This window comes from Triturus cristatus, chromosome 7 (genome assembly GCF_964204655.1).
Source record: "Triturus cristatus chromosome 7, aTriCri1.1, whole genome shotgun sequence".
NCBI lineage: Eukaryota > Metazoa > Chordata > Amphibia > Caudata > Salamandridae > Triturus > Triturus cristatus.
In genome coordinates this window covers 305,353,667-305,373,143 of record NC_140590.1, presented here as the reverse complement: position 1 = coordinate 305,373,143, position 19,477 = coordinate 305,353,667, and the positions used below count along the sequence as shown (strand labels likewise).

Sequence of the window (19,477 nt, the reverse complement as noted above, 5' to 3'; positions counted from 1 at the left end):
ATGCACAAGTCTACCATGCGCTGTGTTCGGTCTTTCCGGACGTTGCTGCTATCCCCGAATATTCCCCGCTTGAGGATAGAGTGTTAGATGGCTATGTGCCCAACAGCACTATCTCTCTGATCTACCAAAAACTTATTAATGATCGCGCGGATTTGCTAATCCGTCTGCGGGAGGCATGGACGGGTGACGGCTTGGAACTGGACGATGAGGACTGGGTAACGGCGGTGGCCTCCCCGAAAGAGGTGGCGATCCCGGCCCGCTTACGATTCGTACAGCTGAAGATCCTCCACAGAGTGTATGTCACGGGGCCCGGTTTGCTACGTATGGGTTACTCGATGGATGGAAGGTGTAAGCGTGGATGTGGCCTGTCGGGTACCTTTCTTCATATCCTATGGGAATGTTTGGAGGTTGTGCGATTTTGGAACGGTATCCACGCTGTAATGGAGGAGGTCACGCACGTTGCTCTGTTGCCAGAGGCTAGGAGGTGTTTGTTGAATGTCTGGGAACCGAATGACTATAATGTGGCACAGACGCAGTGGGTGACTTTGGGGTACATGGTGGCTAAGCGTAACATTGCACAGCTGTGGGGTTCCCCGAGGCCGCCCACGGTCGCGGTATGGAAGGAGAATATGGACTGGTGTATGTTTAGGGAAAAGACGGTGTATGTGGCGAGAGGCAAGCCTGGGAAATGGACTAAGGTATGGGGTCCATGCAATTTATATCGTGGACATATCTGCACCCCGCCTCTGCCGTTAGAGGTCGATATTGCTTTGTCCCCCTAGCCACACATTCTGCGGGATTGTGTGAGGTGTGTTCCATGCTTTGTCTCCCCGTTGCCCCCCGCTACCACTTCCTGTCAAGAACTGCTTTAGACACTGTCCGTTGTCCCCCGTCCTGGGTAGCGCACGTTGCTATTTCGGACTCTCATTGCCTTGAGTGTGTTTTGTATTTTACAAAAAATGAAACTGTCTTTCTCGATTGCTCTCGGCCTATAGCCACGGCCTGTTGCATGTGCTCACGGACTGCCGGGAGCTTCGCCTCTGGTTCATTTGAATGTGTGGCGTTGCATTGCGGGCCTTCGGGCTCTGTAGCGGCCGGCCTTGGTGGTTGTAGGCCCTTGTATGTATTTTATTGTATAATAAAGGTTTCTTTAAAAAAAAAAAAAAAAAGAATGGTGTTGCATTCCTGAATGCCGTGTCATATGATGTACTGCTAGTGTGCAGGAAAGGTGTCATTGTGTCCAGTTTCACTCTTTTAATCTCCAGCACCATGTCCTAGCCTGCACACAAGGCCCTTGCCAAGCAGCTTACACCATGGCAACAAGGTGTGTCCTCCGTGTCTTAGGAGAAGGTAAACCCCAGAATGTTTTGTGTCACAAAAGAGGATGCAGATACTTTGGTAGAAACATAGTCAGTGTAAAGGTTTCCAGCTCACTCAGTGTGCCACCGGTAAGGCACAGTCTTCAGTGTGTGCCCACGCGTGTGAAGAAGTGTGAAGAATGCAATTCCATGTGACAAACAGCTCCGTCTTGTGAATTAGCTGCTCCGTCTCTGCTAGATCTGGCCCAGCCCCCACCATCTATAGGTGTCGTATATATGTAAATTGGGACAATAGCTCAGCTGTTCATGGGTGTCCACTGACCACGCCCTCAAACAAGCCCTACCTTATGTCATGAAGTGCCAATTTCACAATTGAGGGGAATACAACTTTGAAATATGTCTCTCTGGTGCCAGAGCAGTGTTATAGCACACAAATGCGTCGACGTCGCGCTTCCAGAGTGCCTGACCTTGTCTGCAAGGTACGCAGTGGTGCTGGTTGTGATGGCTTTGTAAATGATGCCGCTGGTTTTGAAGGTGTTGGGGTACAGCAAGGGGAGCCGCTGGAGTTCCATCAGGATGGGGTGATAGGACCATGTGTTTTGAGATCTTGTGTGGTTATTCATTGTACTTTTGAAATGCAGAATAACCCCTCGTATTTTCCAATGTAAGCTCTCCGTAGGAAGAGATGCACCTAGCAGCCAAAAGGTGAGAGCGAAATACTCCTCCTGGTAGAACCAAAGCTCGCTCTGTGTATATTTTAGAACAATGGTAACAATATGTCTTACAGACAGCATGCTGTTAAACCAGATGCTGTGCTATCCTGTTCTTGTATTCTACTTTCTGGCAATTCCTATGTTTTCCCTGGATTGGACTCAACATTCCCATGCCCACTGAAGCTGCTCCTTGTTTTCGTGTGGCACACGCATTGCAAAAGAGATTGCTGACAGAAGATGCACCCAGTGTACATCCACTCACAGGAGAGGGTGACTACTTCCCACTCATCGGTCTATGCAAAGATTGACAGTTTATGGCAGCTGATATTTAATTGAGGGTCACATGCCAATTTCTTGTACCCGTCAAGATTGTATTAAACAATGTTAGGGCGTTAGGGTGTGTGCATAAACCTAGCCGTTATCTTTTAAAACAACATGGTATGGTCTGCAACCCCCACTGTGCCAAGTTCTGAGGGGATATTACTGGCCAGCTTTTATTGTCTTTCCATTATGCATCCTTATAGCACTGGGGAGTCATTCACTGATGTTCCCTAATAGGGTTGGAATCATGCACAAACCAGTGCTTAATTTGAGCCGGTGGTTTCTGGTGCTCAGCACCGGCACTTGATTGTCAGCACCCCCTCTTGTGACAGTCCACCACATGGTGATGCTGTCTGCTTAATTTTGAGATGAGCACAATAACAGGATTTACTAAATCAATATACAATAAAGAAGAGCATTACATGCCACTCACGCCATTATTATAGCTTTGTTTAGCCTAGAATAGGTTGTATGACGGAACAACAAAATCCTTAACCACGCATGCCTAAGCAACGTGGTCTGCATAACGACCACATCTTAACCACGCATTCTTTCACTACGCATGCCTTTACCATGATTTTTGGTGGCAAAGGCATGCATGGTAAAGGGGTATGCGTGGCTAAGGTCGCCACCCCCCTCCCCACAGCCCTAGGGCACAACTTACCCCCACCCTGAGGTGCAAATACGCCTACCCCCTCCCAACCCCCAAGCTGTGCCCCCCTGCCCTAATGCCTAAAATCCTGTCCCTTAACCTGACCCTAGCCAGCCCTGACCCAGCCCTAAGAACTGCCCCACCCTCCTCCGAGCCCTAAAAACGACCTTGACTACCTATTCCCCTCTCCTGCCCTGAGGCCTAATACCCTAACCTCTAATTAAAAAATCTACCCCAACACTACCCCAGCCCTAAAATCTACTCCAATCCCCCAACCCTGAAAACTACCCCAGACCTCCCCAGCCCTGAAAACTTGCCCCCCACCCAGTCCTGACAACTAGACCCACCACCCAGCCCTGAAAAATACCTCCAACGCCCCAGCCCTGAAGCCTAGCCCTGAACCAACAGCCCAGAAAACTACCCCCAACCCACCCTTCAGTCCACAAAACTACCCTGAACAACCCCCCAGCCCACCAAACTAACCCCAACACCCCCAGCCCACAAAACTACCCCAACCCCACTTAAAACAACCCCGACCCACCCCCCACCCACAAAACAACTTCAACCCCCCAGCCCACAAAAGTACCCTGACCCACCCCCGCCCCACTTACCTCACTGCGGATTTCTCTCTGCTTCCTGCTTCCGTTCGAAGCTAGACTACCCCTGACCCCCCAGCCCAAAAAACGACCCCTGACCCATCCCCAGCCCACAAAACATTCCCAACCCACCCCCAGCCCACAAAACAATTCCAACCCACCCCAGCCCACAAAAAATTCCCAACCCAACCCAGCCCACAAAACAGCCCTGACCCCACAGCCCACGAAAGTACCCCAAACCACACCCCAGCCCCACTTACCTCACCACGGATATCTCCCTACTTCCGTCCATCCGCAAGCCCTACCATGCATTGCCTTAACCACGCACACGTGTAGTTAAGGCATATGTGTGCTTAAGGCATGCATGGTAGGGCTTGAGGAGTCGGAAAACTCGTGGTTTAGACCACAGTGTTCTGACTGTTCCCCCTTAGAATAGGCAGAATTTTCACACTTTAGGGGTGCAATGGTTAGTAGTTCAGTTGGTACTGCAATTGCATGGCTGGCAGGAGCAATGGGTGGTCTAGGGAGCAGTGGCGTCACCCGATAAGTGCCCTGGCACGTACTTTTTTTTTTTTTACAAATTCAGACTGCCACAAATCCCCTTGAAGGCACACTTAGAAACATCTAAAATCATCTATTCCCCATTGAGTTGGCATTATCTGTAGGGGAGATTTTAGGCAGGGTTCCCTTGTTTTACTTGCTAGGCTCAGTCAGCAACAAACTGCTACAAAAAGAAAATAAATACCTAATCTGGGAAGAAGACATTACCCCAAAGTATTAAAGTAGGCGCCATGAAGATCAGTTCTTTCCATATTCTTTCACTCACATTGCTTTGCGATTTGTAATGCTGCCCGACATTTTCCAAGTCGCCACATTTTCCAAAATTGCTTTTAGCTAACAATGACGCCTTTAAGAAAAAAATAGCATACTTTGTAAACTCTTCTTTTTTTTATAAAGAATTGTCTAACGATTTTTTACAGGGAAAGTCACACAAAAAATGTTTGTTTGTGTTTTTTTTCTGAAAATATTACCTGCGGGCAAAGGTTTCGGATGGTGACAAATTTGCAACTTCAAGAAGTTGCAAAATATAACACCATTGAAAAACTTCACCATTGCAATTAGAATTTGCTTCTTGTCTGGTCATTTACTCCTGAGGTCTATGAAAAAGATACATAGGCTGGTTTGCTTTACTTCTTGCTTCTCTTGTAGGGGCTGAGTGACTTCTGCTCCAATCCAAATGGATATGTGATGAACGCAACACAGGAAAATACTGGACTCAACCAAGGTAGGAGAAACAAAGGCGGTCAGGCATGTCAGTATAGATGTATAGTATGAATAAATGATGTGGGTATTTTAACCAGGCCTGCGTAACTCCGCGAAGTGACAAAAAAACTAAGCGGACTTCTGCAAGCGGCGGAGTGTGGCGCAAACTGCCGTTTGCATTGATCTCCCGGCCGCTCAGGTACAAATTCCACCCGAATGACAGCTCACGCTTGCCAACTTACCATTGACGAATGCGAGCGGGGAAAAAACTCCAACTCCCCAAGCCTTATTTTAACATGTGAAGACTCTGGACTCAGCCAAGGTAGGAGAAGCAAAGGCAGGTGTATTATAGCTGTATAGTATGAGGTGAACACTTTAACACATGAAGAGACTGAACTTAACCTTGGAAGGAGAAACAAAAGCAGATGTGTGTATAGGGGCCTGAACTAACTGAACTGGGTGTTTTAAATCCTTCTTGTGGCCAAGTGAATTGCTAACAGGTTCTTAAGAGGGCGTATTATATCCATAAAGGGCTGTTCAGGTTCAGTGTGGGTAATCTGTGATGCCACCTCTGTTAGAAATCAAAGCTCGTAGCAGCACATTCCATGATGTACCTGAAGATGGCAGCAGGAACATGTAGCTTTTGGGTGTAACACTGCCTATATGAAGCTGCTGACAACCTCTTGTCCATATAAAAAAACATATTCCAGAGTCTGGGCATCTCTAATGCCCGTGGGAATGTGAATGTCCCTCCAAAGCTGGGAGAACAGCCATTAATAAAGGGCTGCCTCCCTGTTTTGGAGAAACATACAGTGTGTCTGCTTCTGAAACCACTGATAGAGCAGCAGCCTGTGCTGAGTTTGTAAAGACAGACATTTCCTGGGAGCCTCCGACTGCAGCCATTGCACTATATGCACCCCTGAAACCATCATTCACTGCTGCCGGCAAACGACTACATTTGTCATAGTATGGATGGCGTTAAGCAACATCTCACACACTGACTTACATACTACTCAATCAATCAATTAATCAGATTCCTAGAGCTCGAACTGCGTCATCGGTGAGGGTCTCAAGGCCCTGGGAGAGCTATCTGCCGGTTCTCCTATTGGTTGTTCATACAGGTCTTGGGGTCCTTCCCGAACTGCTGGAGCGAAGGTGAGGCTCTGAGGGGGGGGGGTTGTTCCAGGTCTTAGCTGCCAGGTGGGAGAAGGAGTTCCACAGCTAAGTGATGATTGCATGTTGTTATGAAGCGTTTTTACAGCATGTTTTTTTTTCTTTTCTCTCTCACTCATAGATATTCTGGAATATTATCTCACGTGTGACCAGGAAGTCTTGAATCCATTCCAACAGGTGGGGAGAAAGAACACGTTTGTACCGCGGAGAATGGTCTATGGTGCTGGGATCGGGGATCTGCTTTCTGACTTGTTTTCAAAGGACTTTGAAACAAGCCTGACTCTGAACAAGATGGCAGCCACCCCTTACAGCAATGCCTCCTGTCATTGGGCTTCGAGTCTGCCCGCTGGAGGTTGTAGGCGCAGCATGAATGTTGTTGTGTGTTTTGGTGGTGCGTGAAAGGATATGTTCACAGTTCCTGCAATCGGACAGTCTTCCACTTCATCTGTGAGGGCCCTTGCTCCGCCAGAGGTCCGGGCATTCGAGTGCAAGTATGCACAGGACTCTATGCTGCATAAACACAAGCAGCCGGAGTATGACTCTTGAATGCCGCCTCTTCAGCCGGGAAAATCATTATAAGCATTTTTCAAACAAATACTATAGGGGCCCACGCGCTGTGAACAGCTACAGGCGACTGCTGTAGGAGAAAGTGATTCCTTCGCCGTAAATAAGTTGGGTAATAACTACCCTGCGGACCCAAGCATTCTTAAGAGATTAGGAAATACAAAAAACACACGGGCCAAAGCACTTATGAGAAATCAAAATAAAGAACCGAACGCTTCCAAGAACAAACAAAAATTAATAAAAAGGAAAAAGAAGGATGTTTCAAGAGGGGGCTTTACAGAGGGCTGCATTTCTTAATTATTATTGATGGGGCAAAAGAGATGAATAGCTAATGTAGGCCTAGCCTGCACAATTAATTATGGTTGCAATCAGACCTGCGTCACAGTATTTTCAGCAAATTTATAATTTACCAACGGACTGGACGTCACTGTCCATCAGCTGAGCGGTCTGAGCACTGCCCAGCCCGCCAGCTCCAAAACAGTGTGAGAGCAGAGACGTTCTTATTAATTATAGTACTGTGTGTTTGCTTGAAAATAAATCAGCCCCGGTTATGACACTCTGACTAAATGAAAAATATTTTCAACAAGGTTAAATAATGGATTGCAGACCTGAGAGTGCTAATGACTGTAGTCTATCAGAGCGGCACACGGTACGGGTTGGAAGCGAGGCAGCTGTGGGTCCGACTCCAGACTCGAGCTGCATCGCGCAAGAACCACACTCCACACTGTTACTTGAAGCGTAAAAGGCCATTTATTAGGACAAGGTTGCAATCCTTTAAACTTTATTACATAGTACATAAATGCAATAAATATACTTTCCCCATCCCATACCAACTCCTTCTCCATTCTTCCTTCTCAAAACCATCTCACCTGTTTGACTCTTCCCCATTCACTCGGTGACCTCCTTCCTCTCCCCATTCTCACCTTCACTTGCCCTCCGAGCATCCTCTGTTGCATTTCCTTCATTGCCTCATGCGCCCCGCTATCAGTCACCCATGTACCGTTCTCCCCCCGAGGGGTGGTCCGCCCGTATGCGACTCACCACCCCTCCAAAGTACCGCCAACCAGGGAACCCCCGTAGGGCGGTTCCCTGCCCCACACCCCCTAGCTCTCGGGCACCTTTCGCCTTCCGCCAGCTGACCCTGCGGCATCCAGTGGGCGACCAACCCACCACCCAAACGCGTGTCCCGTAGAAATCATCGTTGATGGTGCCACCGTCAGTCGCGAAAGGTGCCAACCTGCACAGCACCACGGATACCCCAAGTGCCTATTGCAGCGAATGCATCCACCACCTCGTGGCAGCCGGTGGCCGACAAGCCACCACTTTTACATGTGTCTTGCGCAAACAAATAACATATCCAATGCAAATGCCTGTCGGGGAAAGATGCCCCCTTCGGGGGAAAGATCTTGCCCACTTTTGCTTGCAACCCATGTAACAAAACCTTTTGTTGGGCCAAACCTCGTCAGTGACAGGAGCCCCCCCTGTTTTGGTGAATGATCATCCACCACCTATATCCGTCCCCAGATCTACAAATCCCCTTGCGTCGAGCCAGTCCGTGACCGGAAGGTGCCCCCCCTCGCAGTGAACGACCATCCACCGCCCATTACCGCGCCCTGAGTAAACAAATCACATACCGCGGGCCACTCCTCGTCCCTGAAAGGCACTCCCCCACATAGGGAACGACCATCCCCCACCTTTGCCTGCATCCCGTGTAACTGATAAGATTATTTTTTTTTTGGGCCAACTTTATTGGCGACAAGTGCCCCCCCTCGCGGTGAACGACCATCCACCCTTTTGTATGCATCCAGTGTAACAGAGAAGATTGTCATGCCAAACTTCGCTTGTGGCAAGCGCTCCCTCCTCAGTGAACAACCATCCACCCTCTTGATTGCATCTAGTGTAACAGAGAAGATCGTCGGGCCAAACTTCACTTGCAACAAGCGCCCCCTCCTCGGTGAACGACCATCCACCCTTTTGCTTGCATCCAGTAAAGACAGATAGGATTCTTGGGCCAAAACCGTGCTTGTGCCAAGTGCACCCCCCCTCGGTGAACGACCATCCACCCTTTTACTTGCATCCAGCGTATACAGATTGGATTCTTGGGCCAAAACTGTGCTTGTGCCAAGTGCCCCCCTCCTCGGTGAACGACCATCCATCCTTTTGCTTGCATCCAGTGTAGACAGATGTGTTTTTGCCAAGTGCCCCCTTCGCAGGAAACGACCATCCACCCTTTTGCTTACCTCCACTATAAAAACTGCTAAGATTTGATTGGGACCGAACTTTGTTTGCGCCAAGTGCTCCCCTCGCGGAGAACGACCCACCACCTCTTTGCTTGCATCCAGTGTAAACCGCTAAGATCATTTGGGCCAAACGTTGCTTGTAACAAGTGCCCCCCTTCGTGGTGAACGACCACCCGTACCCGCACCCAGAGGAATAAGTAACGTTTGTGTACGGGCCGATCCCTGTCCATGCAGGTGCCCCCATCACGGTGCAATCCCTCTTACCCCGCCTGTACCTGCGACCCATGTGGACAAGCAACAGCTGTTAGGCCAACCTCGACCAATCGCCCCCATCATCCGCTTCATTGCTCATGTCCCCCTCCATGCATCATATTGGAAAGCCACACCCGAGATCCCAGTAGACATCTGTCTCCCACCTGTATCCTCAGATCGGGGCAACTCCTTATTTCTCATAACAAAATGGCATCCGAAACAGGCCACAAACACCCCATATCTGTCCCACAAACACCCCATATACATTCCACAACTTCCCTCATCATTACACAGCCCTTCTGTAAACCGGCTAGTTTGCCTCCTCCGTTGTTCAGTGCCTGGGACAAGTGGCCACCCCGCCAGGCGACCGCCTGGACTCCTGCTCCACTCCCAACTCCTGTAGTGGAAAAAATTGATTAGTCCTGATTGAAGAGCATCCCTCTTCCCTTAGCCCCCCGGCTGGCAAGTGTCCAGTCGCCACCTCATCACAGAAACACCTTGTCGTACACCCGTAGCCCTGAACCTGTAGCCGCTTCCCCCCCAGGGTCCTCCATCCGCCACCTCTGCTATAGCCCCAATAACATAGGAACCGTGCGCCACCATAGGCAGCCCTCACCCAACAGCCCGGCCTCTGTATGCGGCTGAGAACGACCTGCAGCCCTGAGATTCCACCCTCCACAGCTGGAAAAAACAAAAAAACAACACCCACCCGACTCCAGGCATTCACCCTCAAGTCAATAATCACGGTGCCCTTGAAAACTGTCCCCAACCGTAACCGCTAAACCCCCACCCCAAATGCCTAGCCCCCAGTCACACCATCCTCACAACGCTCCTCAAAGCTCCTACGTCGCCCTGCTCAAAATCATGAGCCCCATTACGCACCCCCACACACACCAGGTGCCACATCGCTGGCACCACACGCACCGCCCATTCATCTGTCGCTCCACCTCGACTACAGCATCCCGCCTCCAGGGGGAACATTAACGGACTCCCAGGTCCCCCGAACTCCAGAAAAGAGCATATTGCCATTGTCCGTCCACCAAATGCACCGCGCGTCGTATCCCCGCACCACACATCCCAAACCATCCCTACACATCCCTACTGCGTACACTCTTTCCGCCATCCCTATACGTTACAGTGTGTATGGAGGGTGCTCCGATACCTACAGGGCGAGCCCCGCTATATAAAACTTGAAATAATTAAAAAATTAAATTAAATAAAAAAATTAAAGTTTTCCTATGTCCTCCCAGTGGTGCTCGGGTGTTACGAAGAGGCTGTTTCTCCTCTCCCATCATGATATAAAGCCACCCAAATCCCGCCCCTTCCCCTTGCCCCTCTAATCCCACCCCCCACCTTGTCCTTCCGGTCTTTGCGCGAATTTCCCAGGGGAAGACTGGTCTGCGACCTTCACTTCCCCTGGGGGCCGCATTCTTCATTAGATGCCTCAGGCACCACAATATAATTGCCGGCATAATAACATGTAGGGTGCGAGCGGCTGGCGGGCTGCCAAACTTATTTAGGAAACCTAAACTGCTGCCCATTAAGTATGTCCTGTATCAGCTCACAATTGGGCAAATCGTTTTACAGTCTCAGTGACGCCATCAGATAGCAGTGTGCTGCGGGTCGAGCACCATGATTTTCCGGCCGCCTGCAAACAAGTGAGTGAGACTAAGCAGCTAGGTCATGAGTCCGCACCAGAGTAAATCCTCCTCGTCGCAACATTTAATTACTCCCCGCTCTCTCTGGAAGCAGGACGTGACGTCAGGCTTACTCCTGCAGCGCTATGGCCGGGCCAGTCTGAGACTGTATCATTTCACTGCACCTGGGCCGGCCTATGACGTGATCACTCAGGCCGTCTAGTGAATGGGAGCCCCGCTGCGTGCCCGGCCCCCGCGGGTATCACAAAATTTACATCAGCAGGCAGCACTGGCTGCCACTCTGTGCAGCTGACCCTGAGCTGCTCGGAGGGCGCCCAAGCATACGTGAGCAGCCCTTGCAAGCACTGAGGCGCGCTGCCAGCTGCATCAGACTGTTTGCAGTGTGCTTTCTGTGACAGCAATTATGCGTGACAATGCATTTCAGTGCGGTGATGCTGAGCACCGCACCGAAATGCGTTAGTCTAAAGCGTGATGCGTGATACTTGGCAGGTCTGTGTTAATTGCATAAACTAAGTAAGCAAAAACTATGGCTTCGTTGTATATAACATTGATAATGCTTATGTTCTAAATGATGAAACTATGAAAGAACTATAATGAGTCTCCTAAATTACATCATAGGCGGTACTGATGAGGACGTAAGATTATTTTTTCACTCTGAGGGTGTGGGCAAAAATGGAGAGCCCGATAGGGACACTTCTCAGCACTTGCTCTTTAGAACTGCTGGTGCTTAGCACCGGCAGGACCCGGCCCAATTAAAGCCCTGTTCTTAGTACTATCGGCTGCTATCCCTCGCTTGCCCTGGGGTACACGTGGTACTGCCATTGTTTATCCGGTTTCAGTAACCATGAAGACATTTGTTGAAAGTAACCAGGGCTGTTTATCTTCTGTAGTTTCCGCTCCTTCCACTTTCCAATAAATCCAGCAGCAAATAAGAGTTGACAGAGGGGCTAAGGTGGTACAAGTGGGCGTGGTCAATCCTCTTGATTGTCATCAGGAATTAAATTGTACGCCAGGCACTGCGCCTGGCGTTTGGTGATCGATGTCGCTTGCGCTTTGTTAAAAGGGCTCATGTTCATTTCTTCCTCAACAAAGATTATTGAAATATATATATTTTTTAATTCAGAAGCATAACACAACACAATACAGTGTTGCGCATACAGCCTTTTTAAGCAGAAAGCCGAAAGGGATGGGAGTAATACACTGAAAAAAGAGTGCGGGTTTGAGAAAGTGTATTTTTCTTAGAGGACAGAGCTCTGTGTTGCGTATTTTCTTAGATTGTACTGCGGATTCTGCACTGAGAAATGAGGCGCAGTAATGCGGCCGGTTAAATGATAGTTTCCTGTTAATCTGGGGATTTTCAAGTGAATTCCCTCTGAAGGTTCATAAAAAGAAAGCGTGCAGGGAGCATAGATGTGTTTCTGTGTCAAGAAAATCTACTGAAAAAAATCCATCTTCTGGCTTCCATTAAAGCATGCTGAATGTTCTTCTAAGAAGTAGAAAATTATAACTGAGGTTGGCTTGCTAGATGTGCTTAGAGTTTGAGAACAGTTTCAACTGTGATCAGAGACATACTTTTCCAGAATTGTGATGCACCTTTTTGTGTTCTCGTCTTCAGAGGCTGACAATGTCCCAGCGTGCGCTCGCCAACATCCACTCGCAGCTGCTCGGACTGGAGAAGGAAGCCGTCCCACAATTCCCTGCGGCTGAGGTTAGATTTTTAAAACTATTTTTCTTTTAGCATTTGCTTCCCTCTGTGTATCAAGTGCCAGAAAGCCTCTCTTGATACACAAACAAGCATTTACAATGCAACGGTCTCGGCATTGTTAAAGTTAGAGCTATTGGCATTGCTCATGACAATGCCGTTTCTTTAAATGTTTTAAAAACAAAAACATAAACAAAAATAATGTCATGAGCAATGCCAATAGCTCTAATTTTACCAATGCCGAGACCATTGCATTGTAAATGCTTGTTATATAGCGCGATATTGACCCGAATCCAATCAGGTATTGGAGCGCTTTACACAAGCACCCGTTGCGTTACATGAGGACAAACAGTCATTGTTTTGTTAGGCACGGGGAGATTAAGTGATTTGCCCAGAATCACAGGAGGTTCAGCGTCATTGCCGAGACTCGAACCCAGTTCCCCGGCCTAGCGCCCTAGCCGTTAGGCGAACTCCTGGTTACCTGCGTACTCGAAACAAGTTTGTGTTGAAATCTTAATTATGCAGCTGATTGTGGGTTATGTGACCAGTCACCAGTTCGGCAAATGTACATGTTTGTGGTTTAGCACCAAGAAACCGTCTGCGTGCGCTTTATGGAGCATCGTAAACATAACATAACGTGGACAAAGCTGCGGCTGCAGAACTCCAGTGCCCTGGGTGAGTGCAGCTCACTGAAGCCTCCACTCCCACTGCTAACCCAGTGACGTCACTCGCGGCCCTGCTCCTACAGCCCCTACTACCCCGTATCAGCCTCTGCCACCCCCGGCCCCAGCCACACTCACCCCTTGTCTCCCCGAGGTGCGCATTGGACTATAAACGGGCTCAGCCTCAGAGGTTCCCCTCTCCGGTTCTATGATGACATTTTAATGTAAATATTCAGTAATATACGCACACCGATCTCTGTAAAGCGCTATAAAACCATGCTTTCCAGGCTCCTGTAAATACAAGCTTTGTAAGCACACCGATCTCCACAAAGCGCTATGAAACCATGCTTCCCAGCCTCCTGTAAATACAAGCATTGGACTGATACACGGGCTCAGGAGTCCAACACTCCGGTTCTGAAATGAATTTATATTTTTAATATTTAGTAATAAAAGCACACCGATCTCCGTAAAGCACTATAAAGCCACGTTTTCTGGGCTCTTGTAAACACATGCATCGGACGGATACACGGGCTCAGGAGTTCAACACTCCGGTTCTGAAATGAAAATATATTTTAAATATTCAGTAATATACGAACACCGATCTCCGCAAAACGCTATAAAACCAGTTTCCAGGCTCCTGTAAATACAAGCATCGGTATACTTCTGAGATGAAATTCTAATGTATTATGTAAATATCCAAAATAAATCAAAATTGCATTCTAGAACCAAAGCTCTGGACCCATCAACCCGTGTCTGTTTCCGAGGCGTGTGTTAGAAGAGCCGAATTTTTTTTATAGCGCCTTGCGGAGGTTGGCGCTTCTTTTTATGGAGTATTTCAATAATAGTTCAACCCCAGCCCCCAAGCGCTGGCCCCGTCGTCCGTGTGTATCCGAGCCTTGTGTTACTTTGGAAGTTGCTGTGCTTATATTATGGACTGTTTAAATTCTAGCTGGCCCCAGAAACGGAGCCTCGGACTCCCGGCTCTTATGTACACAAGAGCCGCAAAAACAGGACTCTTTTCAGCGCGGTTTTTGGTGTTCTGATGTTAATCAATTTATAAAATATAATTTCATATCATAACTGCAGCTTTTGACCTCTGCCCCGTATGTTTGTCAATGTCAAAGGCTTGTTTCTAAAGGAAACAAACAACATGGCTTTTAATAGCGCCTAGCGTAGGGCGGTGAACTTATAATGTTGAATATGTCTCATTTAACTAAATCCCCGATCCGCAGCTTCAGACCTCAGCTCCTCTGTAAGTGTCCGATGCTTGTGTATACAGAAACATACTTTTAAAGCGCTGCAGGGGGCTTGTAGGGGTGGGGGCGTTACACGTACAGTCAGCGTCTCTGAACCGTCGGAGTGAGGGGCACAGGGCGAGAGATTCGGGGACACAAAGAGCTGGAAGAAATGTCATATTTATAGCACGGGGACTCGGGGACTTGTTAAGCAATGTTCAGCCACGGAAGGGAATTGAGAGCAAGGCAGCATAGTTAAAACAAACAAGGGGCCCCACCTACCAGCACTAACGGACCCTGCGCCGGCTTTATCGAAGAAATTAAAGGATCCGCCGATAAAGAGAGCGGAATGGGTAACGGAGGCGCCAGAAAAATGAAAGGCCAACCTGGAGAGGAGAAGAGGTGATATCAGCGAGGGGGGAGAGAGAACAAGATATGTGCCGAACACGGGAGCCAAGAGCAGGGGGAGAGGACGCCATTAAAACCACTGCCTTTCTCCGAGGCGCAGTAGAAATGCCTTTGAGAAACGCAACGTCCTTTTCGGATTCGGGGGCGTGTTTAGAGAATGAGACTTCTTGCAAAAAACACGCCCCCCGATCCGAAAAGGACGGGGCCTGATCGGAGTGACGGGACCTCTTCTCCAGTGGCTGGCCAGCATTTAAGAGGCCAGCCAATGGAGAACAGGATAGAAGAGGGGCGGGTGCAAGCCCCTCTTCTCAATAACATTAAATCTCCGGACTTCCGGTCTGCCGACCGGATGGTCCCGAGACCTAAAAAGACAAAATGGCTCTCTGAGTCACGCATGTCAGCGGAATGTGCTCTCTGGGTCACAAATTGGCTTTGAAGACCCTGCGAGAAATGTTACCACAAAAGGCCTGTAGATGGCAGCAAGAGCTAAGGCATTCCAGATCGTTGGTGATGCCACCTCCAGAGCGTCACAGTGAAAAATCCTGCAAGTGTCAAAGCTTAATAAAGGTGACATAGCTCCTGCCCACAATGGTGCACGTCATATCTGATAAACACGTAGGAAGAAATTTCACTTTGAGTAGACACAAGAAACATCTATCCAAAAATTAAAAATAAGCAGAATATAACAATCAAGCTCATTTTCCTATTCAACAGAGAACCTTTCGAATTGTAACAGTTATTTTTGAGAACTTTTACAAAGTGGGCAGGCTCGAGTAAAACTAAAATGACGTATTTCTGAAAGTTGTACTATGGAAGAATTGCTGCCTCATCAAGTCTTCTTGTTGAGTGTAGGGGCAGGCCCTGTCATTCTTCATAGAGGCAGGCCCTGTTCACATTGTTAATGTGATGGGTTAGTTTGGCTTACACATGCAGACAGCATTTTCTGCGAGTGCAAAACAACTTTTGGAAGTCACAAAAGTTGGTTTTACAATCACTAATGGATTTACTCACATGAAACGTTTACTGCGAGTAAATAAATATACTAAGAGGAGGAGAGTGGGTAGTGAGCATTTCCCACCACTTCCCAAAATGCAAGAGGTTTAAAAACAACAAAAAATGGGAGGAGTGCATCCTTTCCAGGGTGAAAAGGGAGTTGCAATGCATGTGTATTTTTTCATGAGCAAATATAAAAATGTGTATATTTGCTAATGCAAAACCAAATTCACAGATCTTTTCCAGGAATATGCCTGGAAACCTGACAGCATTACAGGTTTTGAGGTGATCCTTGGGATTTTTTTTAATGAATTCCTAAAAGTTGTAAATCTGCGTCCATGTGAGACCTGTAAGTGCAGATTTATGACTTGCCTTAAGAAACGGGTCCCCTCTTTTAGAAATTCTCTACCATCTTTTCTATTTTGCATATTTCTATCTTCTTCTTTGCGCTATACTAATCTTAGTAATATTTGCTGATTTATTTATGCTTTAATCTGCGCTCACACAATATATTTCATATATAGTTATTATTGGGTAATGAAGATGGTGCCCTCACCCCCAATATTTTGCTAGTTAAAACTACAGTGGGCTGATTTACCAGTGTGATTTGTAAAATTTATCATAAAAGTACTGTATCTTAACTTTTGATAGATTTAGGAATTTAGGAATTCGATGTGTGTTAATTACGGTTTATTCATATCCTACAGCTACGAAAAATTGAAAAGAAAACCCACTCCATCATTTTGGTGAAAGGTCTTGTGATGTCACTTCCTGTGATTTAATTGAGCAGCAAAGTACTAGCTAATATTGCTGGTGTGACACCTCTAATGTTTGTGACTGGGATGTGTCCCTTTCAATTCTGTTTTTTACAAGTCTTAAAAGTTCTCATTTTGATACTCTCCTCGACAGAAACACCTCCTGGCGGCCCAGGCAATGTTGAACACAACAGAGGGAAGCTTCCACCATCTGGTGGCCTTACTCAACTGCCGGGGGCTGCATAAGGTAAACCAAATGGACTGTCCTACTGTGGTCTCTTCGTCTACTCCATTTAGCTCACTCGCATCTTCAAGGCCTAGTATCTGCCCTTCCCTTCCAGACATCCAGCAGCCACATTCTCCTGCAGAAGAACATTAATACAAGACAGACCTCTCAGCTTATATATATATACTGTGCTTAATCTCTGGCTTGAAAAACAAAATGGTGCGGGATGCAGTCATGGCCACAGGCAATGCACCTGGCTAGGCATCATCTCATCATGGTCAAAGGCCAAAGGAGCCCAAAGTATACCATTACTTTTAATACATTTATATAAGAGTGTAGCTCGTTGCCTGTTTCAGAAATCTTTTAATACTCTAGAGCAAATGCCCAGGACACATTTAAGTGCCATTTATTTTAATCAAGGCAACGCCCTTTGCATCCAGTCCACACCCAGGGAAGTAGGGCATTTTCATCAATGTAGAGACGCTAACAGAACAGCAAAGGTGGGTAGCATTCTTTTGTTTAACCAGTCATTTGAAAAACGCTTTGTAGGCATTGATGGAAAGTGAGGCCAAGCAGCAGAGAAACAGAAATAACGAGTCCATAGGACATTGCTTTCCCCATTCAGTGTAAACTCTGAGCCAGAGTTATCAAACTTTGATGCAGTGTAACGCAGCACGACAACTTGCTGTGCCGTGTCAAATCTAGAGGGCAGGAATAGGCCATATCAATCATTGATTAATATGGCACATGCCTGCTCTCTCCTTTCGCACTCAGTGCGGCCTAGTGCCAATGCAGGCCCCTTTGCATCATTGTGCATGGGTGTCTGCTTTGCAGGCAGGATTGTTTTTTGTACAGAAAAACAAACCTTAGATGTGTTTCCCTCTTTTAAAAGTGTGCGGCAGTACACTTAGGAAGAGGAAATAATGAGGAATAATAAAGATATTTCTCCTCATTGCACCTCTAAAGGAAAGGCGTAGCATTTTGACCCATTCCTAGGTTTACTAGTCTTAGTAAATCTGAGAATTCGCCAAAATCAATGAGTCAATGCATCAGAATACCCATGCTCCACCCATGGAAAGCCTTCCCAGGGCAGAAAAACACAAGGCAGCGATTTGCCTTCCTTGCGTTACTCCAGATTTACTAAGCAACATAGGGTCATGCAAGGTGGCCTTGTGTTGCATAGTAAATCACACTTAAAGATTGCATTGCCCTTGCAACATCATGTGTGACGCAATGGCAATGCAATCCAATTATAAATCTGGGACTCAGTGTGTTGCCCCCGCTGACGGTCCTCATTTATGGCACTCTGTAGCCCTTTGAACGCGAGCTCTTGGCGCATGGTAAAACAATAGAGTAACTCACACATTACCTTATTTCTGTGAGTCTCAAATTGTAATCAAGTTTAAAGTAACATGTGAAAGCAACAGAAGTACAATTTACATTCCTGTCTTAGACCTCCTTTCATCCAGGACTGGACAGGGAACCACAATCATCAGCCCTGGCAAAAATTATCCAGTACCCCCCCACCCCACCTCGACCCTGTCCCTAGCCTGTTGACTTCCTCTCTCTTTCTTTCTCGTTTCTCGCCCATTATTTTTCCTGCTCCTTCTCTATTCCCTCTCTTTCTGTACATGTTTCTTTCTGGTCTCTTTTATTCACCTGCATCTTTTTCCCTCCTCTCCCTCTCTCTTTCTGCTTAAGCCCTGGCTGTGCTTGGTGCAGTAAATTCCAGGTACCCGATGAGAGTATCAACGGAATTGAACCTTTCAAAAACCAGCCTCCAAAGGCTCCTAATCCCACCTAACACAACCTCTCCACCCCAAGGAAATCTCTGATGAGATAAATGGCCAGTGCAGTCCTGCTTTCATCTCAACATTGTTTATGCTATCAGGTCTCCTCCAGATCTGACATACCTTACTCTTCTATTTACTCATGTTCTAGATGCACCTATGTTATGTCATGTTATATTATGCAGATTTGTAGAGTGTTCTATCACCCGGGAGAATATTCTGGTGCTCAGCAGGTGTGAGTCTAGCCACACCGAAGACCTAGTGGAACTGCTAGAAAAGACAGGTCTTCAGCTTCTTGCAGAATTCAAGAAGTGAAAATGAGGCTCTTATGTGTAGCTGCAGGTCATTCCATCCCTTAGGAGAGATGTAGGAGAAGGCTCAGCCACCCGATCTGGTTTTGCGTGGGACTTGTGCAAGTAGGAGTCCGGACGACTGGAGGTATCTGGAAGGTTTGTGAAAGCAGATACGATTGTTGAGGTATGCTGGGCCAGTGTTATGTAGTGCCTTAAAAGAGTGGGTGAGGATTGAACTGTGCTCGTTGTGAATGGAGAGCCAGAGCAGCTTCCTCAGATGTAGTGTGATGTAAGCATAGCATGGGAAGTTGGGATTGATCCATTGGAGTGTGCCTTTGGATTCCAATGTCATTGGATGAGGATGGGGTGGGAGACTTTCAAGTGCTGTAGAGAGGTCCAGGAGAATGACGGCTGCAGTGTCTCCTCTATCCAGAATCATACAGATGCTATCCATGGTAGCAACGAGGGCAGTTTCCATGCTGTGGTTGGGTCTGAAAACAGACTGAGTACTGTTGAGGAGTTGGTTATTGTTGGGGTATTCGGTGAGGTGTTTGTTGATAATTTTGTCTAAGACCTTGGCAGGGAGCTTGGTCTGCAGATGATGAGTGTTGAAGGGTCCACAGGGGGCTTCTTCAGCCTTGGGAAGACAGTTCAGGGTTTCA

General features: G+C 47.5%; 1 protein-coding gene across 3 annotated transcripts in view; it reads left to right on the top strand.

Moving 5' to 3' along the window:
- The window catches only part of TTYH1 (tweety family member 1), a 251,606-nt gene that overhangs the window by 214,939 nt on the left and 17,190 nt on the right, over nt 1-19,477 (top strand). For all 3 annotated transcript variants that reach the window (XM_085616351.1, XM_085616349.1, XM_085616350.1), the window contains exons 7-10: nt 4,811-4,886; nt 6,159-6,214; nt 12,367-12,459; nt 16,661-16,753. In XM_085616351.1, the coding sequence (XP_085472477.1) occupies nt 4,811-4,886; nt 6,159-6,214; nt 12,367-12,459; nt 16,661-16,753 (318 nt within the window). The remainder of the gene's footprint in view (nt 1-4,810; nt 4,887-6,158; nt 6,215-12,366; nt 12,460-16,660; nt 16,754-19,477) is intronic.